Genomic DNA, 6,000 nt, shown 5'->3' on the forward strand with positions numbered 1-6,000 from the left:
CCCAGCCACTCAGCGGCATGTGGGATCTTTCCGGACCGGGGCACAAACCCATGTCCTCTGCATTGGCAGGCGGACTCTCAACCACTGTGCCACCAGGGAAGGCCTTTAAAATTATTCTAAAGTGTCTTGAATTTTTAATATTAAAGTTATGATTCAAGAATTATTGAGGAGTTGTTAATCTTTTTCTATGGTTGAAACAGAACTTTAAATGACAATGCAATTATCAGTTCTTTAAATTTGTGATAATACTCAGCTAGGTATCCATCTGTTCCGGTGCTTTTTGATTATAGATCTTTAAACAGCTTTCCAATATTTATATGGCTTATTCCAGTTCTCCACTTCTTCTTAGATAAATTTTGGTTATTTCAATCTTTCTGGGAAGTTATTCTCTTCCTCTAGGTTTTCATGTTTCATAGGTATAGATTTGCAGGTAATATTTTACTATACTTATTTTAATCTCTCTTGTTCCTAGAGTTCTTTCTGCTTTCCCTTTCATAATCTTATGTATACTTTCTCCATATATTTTCCATAATTTGTACCCTGAAGAATTTATATTGGCCATTTCAAAGAAGAATCAAATTTTGAATTAATTTAACCCTTTTAACTTTTGTATTCTACTTTAGTGATTCCAGTTTTTATTGTTATTAAATTGTGATTTCCTGGTTTCTTTTGATGTTCTTTTTCTAATTCTTTTTAAGATGAATAGTACGTAGTTTATTTTTATTTTTTTAATAAAAAAGGCATTTAAAGCTAAAATTCTGTACTAAGCACAGCTTTTACTGGGTATGTATATTTTGTGAAGAAGAGATTTTCTTCTTCATTAACTCATATATAGTTTGTAATTTCCCTTTGCTTTTAAGAGTTATCTAAGACTGTTTTAAATCCCTAACAATTTTTTACTTTCCTAATAAAGTTGCCTAATATAATTTTTCCATTTCCTAATAAAGCTAGGTATCACAGAACATGGACTATTTTTTTTCAGACAAAGAAATGTTATTTTAATAGGATAAACAGAAGCTCAGTACAAACAAGAATAACATGCTAATATGTTAAGGTGTTCCCTGGGTTACGAAATATCAACATCTTCCAAGAAAAATACAGGCTAAGAGCATCTGCATGTGGATACTGGCTGTGTGACACAGACACTGAGCCTGTCAGAGCCTCATTTAACTCATCTGGGAGAGAGAGAAGATGGCCAGAGAAGCTCCAAGTACGTAAAGTATAAAGTGAACATGGCCTATTAAAGATCTTTACTTTCTTGAATTCATAAAAGTTCAGGCAACTTTTTCAAGGTCTAAAAATTCCTAAGATGAATCTTTTCTCACTTGAAATTGCATGATTTCCATAATGTAAACATTTTCCAAAAGGAATCTTGACATTTCAGCATTGTAAATGATAAATATGCCACCTCATATACATTATGATACAAATGAGAAGTTTTGTTTACTACTTTAAATACTTATCAACAATAAATTCCTAATATAATTTTTCTTATGACAGTGAATGAATTTTATTGAGAACTCCATAACTTCTGGTATTTATTTCATCCTATCCAGCTGGTGTATGGCTAGTATTAGCCTAATAATATAACCATCTCAAAAAGAAAAATGGAGACTACATTTAATCATCGCACCAGGCACTATGTTCTAATTATTGTTTTATTTATTCCATATGATAAGGGTTAAATATATTGACATGTAATCTGAAGTGAAAATTCCAAGGCTAGGAAAAGGCAATCTGCTTTTATAACTCAGCTGACAGAACTATATTTCAGAGCGGACCGACTCCAAAATATCTCCTAAACCAGTCTTTTTCAAGCTATCTATGATGAAAGGCCATATATTTGTTATTGCAAAAGTTCACAAACCAAAGCTTTTATAAAATACAACAAAATAAATAATTCAAAAGAAATTTAAAGATAAAATAACAAGCCCAAATTTATCATTAGATTCAACAGACATAAAATTACTCTATAAAACTGCCATAACTTTTTCAAAGCACTTACTCTCAATTTCTGTGATTACTGCTGACCAATAACAAATAATTCACGGATCAGCCTTAGTCCACAGACCACAATCTCAGTAGTCAACATACTCCCAAATCTAAGAGTCTATCAGTATTAGGTGTTTCCTGAAGAAATTTGTATAACACTAACAAGAATCGTGACCAAATGGAAAATGGGCATAAACCTAATGAAATGTTTCAACAATTACAAACAAATGTGTCTACTTCCTAATCCTTAGAACTTGTGAATGTGTTACCTTAAATGGCAAAAGGGACTCTGCAGACGTGATAAAGGTTAAAGATCTCAAGGCGGAAAGATGATTTTAGAATATCTGTGTGGCCCCAATATAACCACAGGGGTTCTTATAAAAGAGAGGCAGAAGGAGATGTGATGGTAGAAGCTGAAGTCAGAGGGAGGGGTTCGAAGGTGCTATGCTGCTGGCTTTAATGATGGATGAAAATACCATAACCAAGGATACAGGTGCACTCTGGACACTAAAAAAGGGAAGGAACTTCCTCCTTAAGGAGAACGGCTCTACCAATGCCTTGATTTTAGGACCTCTGACCCCTAGAATTGTATGATAATAAATGGGCATTGTTTTTAGCTACTAAGATTGTGGTAATTTGTTACAGTAGGAATTGGAAACATACAGACATAAAGGTTTTGGTTCTGGGAAGTAGGGTGCTGCTATAACAAATACCTGAAAATGTAGAAATGGTTTTGGAATTGACAGTGGGCAGAGGCTGGAAAAATTTTGAGGACCATGATAGAAAAAACCTAGATTACCTTGAATGGACAGTAAAAACATGGAAGTTAAAAGCCCTGCTGGTGAGGGCTCAGAAGGAAATGAGGAACTTGTTATTGGAAGTTGGAGGAAAAAGAATATTTGTTATAGAGTGGCAGAAAGCTTAGCTGAATTACTCTCTATAATTACGCAGAAATCAGAATTATAAGTGATGAACTTGGATATTTAGCTGAGGAGATTTCCAAGCAAAGTGCTAAAGGGGTGGCCTGGTTTCCTCTTCTTGCTTATAGCAAAGTGTCAGAGGAAAGAAACAAATTGAGTTAAGAATTATTAAGCTAAAAGGAACCAGGACCCAATGATTTTGAATCTTCTTGGCCTATGCAGATTGCAAGAGGTGCTAAAATTAGAGGTCTCACTTTCAGGAAAGTGTGGCTCTGGAGAAAAAGTCAATTGTGTGTCTGGACAACCTTTGGCTAGTGCCTTGGAAGGATTAAAACCTCAGAATGTTCATTCACGCAGGGAGCTCTTGCAGAGATTAGGCATGGGATTCATGGACACCCTCAGTCATTCCACAGAGGCCAAAAATGGAGATTATCCAGGAAAGATCTGTGAAGCAGCCTGTTTTCTAATAAAGAAAACCCCAGAGATTTACAAAAGAGAACCACAAGTTTCTCAAGAATGTTACATCAGTAGAAACACTGCCAATCTGGACTAAAAAAAAAAAACAGAGAAAGATGAAATTCAGAAAGGCTGTGTACTCTCAAAATTATACAGGCAAGAAATATCCAGGTGAAAATATGTGATATCTTTCATGAAAAAAGAATAATGATTCTTAGGGTGAAGAATCAGGCCCAGAGGGCAGAGCCTTGAGCCACAGAGGATTATTCCCAGGCTGTGAAATATAACTGAGTTTGCCTAGTTGGATTTCTTAATTGCTTGAGACTGGTAACCCATTTTTTTCTTCCACATTCTCCCTTTTTAAATGAAAATATCTGTACCTGTTAACTTATGCCTGTCCCACCAATGCATTTTGAGAGCATATAATTTGTCCTTTAATTTCACTGGTACACAGATGGAGATAAGTTTTGCTTGAGGATGGATTATAACTAGAACCTTACTCATACCTAATTTAGACGATTTAGATGATGAGATTTGGAATTTTTAAGCTGATCTTTTTTAGATGAGATTTTGGTCTTGAGATGATACTATAAAGAGTTGAGACTTTTGAGGATCTGGGATATGGTGAATATGTTTTGCTTGGGAAGGATGTGAATTTGGGTCAGTGGCCAGAGGGCAGACTATGGCAAACTGAACAATAACCCCCCAAAGAACACGTCCGTGTTTTAATCCCTGGAAACTGAATATGCTACCTAAAATAGCAAGAGAGACTTTCCAGATGTGATTTGGTCATGGATCTTGAGATGAGAAGATTATTCTAGAGAATCTGAGTGGGCCCAATGTAATCATAAGGATCCTTATAAGAGGTAGACAGGATAAGATATGAGGACAGGAGCAGGGGTCAGAGTCAGAGAGATATTCGAAGATGCCACATTGCTGGCTTTCGATATGGAGGAAGGGGCCAAAGACGAGAGCAGCCTTTAGAACATGGAAAAGGCAAAGAAATAGATTTTCTGCTAGAGCCTCCAGAAGGAATGCAGCTCTGCCAATACCCTGACGTTAGGACCTCTGACCTCTAGAACCATAAGATAATTAATTTGTGATGCTGTAAGCCACTAAGATTACAGTAATTGTCTATAGCAGCTAGAGGAAACCAGTATGTGGCCTCTACTTAACTTGACATAGTATCTCTCTACAAATATACCATTAAAATCTTGAATTTTCACATTCTATGAAATTTAGTCAATATAGCAAAGAATATGCTTCACTAGACACAAAAATTAATTTTTAAAATTTAAAAATCCTAAAGATATTTTTTTTTCTGTTAACAGTCCTCTTGTGGAAATGTGACAACATAAAAATGGAACATTTCATCATTTTGACATGATGGATTTTCCCTTGTAAACTAAAGAAAAAGTAATTCAATAAATATACTTTGCTCTTAAATAGTCAATATCATTCTTCCTAACTGTATTAGCATCTGAAAGTAAGCTAGGAATGATTTATTTAGACTTTGAATCCATTACTTCAAATGAGAGTCCCCTTTACAAAAGCCCCCTCTTTAATTACCTCATCTACTTAATTTCAATAATCATATGAAGAGTTTTTTAAAAAGCACTCAAAATCTTATTGGGCAGGAAAAAAAAAAACTGTCCACAGTTCAAGCAGGAATACATATTCAGTAACTAGCATTATGGCATGATTTATTCACATTTAAGGATTTCTAAATTCTTTGGAAACTCATGATACAATTCCAACAGAAATATACACACATAACAAAGTATTTCAAATCATCTCTTACCTGTGTAACAAGTGGCTCCAAAAGTCTCTCCACTGTTAGAGTCCGGATTTCCAAACTTTTGGGGTCCCATTTTAATATGATAGGTGAAGTTGCCGAAGTCATGCTCCCTACAGAAACACACATTATCCATTAGAAATAATGATCACAGAAATAATCTGTTACCTTGTGGGCTCAAAACGAATAAGTCACCAAAATTTAGAGCATACTTGAAAATTATCTGTCTGGTCCAACGTTATAAAGTTAGAGATGGGGAAATCAGAAGCAGAACTATGTGAGGTAGTGATGTTGGGTTCAGACTGAAAGTGGATATTCCCTGAGGGCACCTGTATACATTAGACAAACTCTTGGTACCCAATTGACACTGAAATATTTCACTTACTCAGTGTTTAGTACACATATCCACCTGCTATATGCTGGGAAAGACTTGACCTTGCCCTCGAGTAGCTGATAGTTTCAATGTAGAGGTCGGCCACAATTATGCCTCAATGTGACCTGTTCTGTGACCAAGGAATACAGAGAGGGCCACAGGAGAACTGAGGAAAGGACACCAAAGTCAGTCTGGGGAGATCAACAAAGACTTTCAGGAAGCACAGTAAACCCATCACGACCAGTGGATGAGGGACCCTAGGTCCTAAGGAAAGGCTTCTTTGGTTTTTTTTTCACATCATAATTGACCACTGAGGAGACTATTCTCCCTGGGAGAGCTGAGTTTCATTCTCTTAATCAGGAAAGTTATCTTGCAAAATGAGTGGCAGTGATTCTGAAAATTAGCTTGCTGCTATTTACATGCTCTCTGATTACTCACTGCATTTACACTCTTGTCCCATAAAG

General features: G+C 35.8%; 1 protein-coding gene across 5 annotated transcripts in view; it reads right to left on the reverse strand.

Annotated features, from left to right (window-relative positions):
* Positions 1-5,271, reverse strand: part of CTNNA2 (catenin alpha 2) — a 1,046,049-nt gene extending 1,040,778 nt beyond the window's left edge. For all 5 annotated transcript variants that reach the window (XM_060116852.1, XM_060116853.1, XM_060116851.1 and 2 more), the window contains exon 1: positions 5,170-5,271. In XM_060116852.1, coding sequence (XP_059972835.1) covers positions 5,170-5,271 — 102 coding nt within the window. The remainder of the gene's footprint in view (positions 1-5,169) is intronic.
* Positions 5,272-6,000: the final 729 nt, after the last annotated feature.

Source organism: Mesoplodon densirostris, chromosome 14 (genome assembly GCF_025265405.1).
Source record: "Mesoplodon densirostris isolate mMesDen1 chromosome 14, mMesDen1 primary haplotype, whole genome shotgun sequence".
Classification (NCBI taxonomy): Eukaryota; Metazoa; Chordata; class Mammalia; order Artiodactyla; family Ziphiidae; genus Mesoplodon; species Mesoplodon densirostris.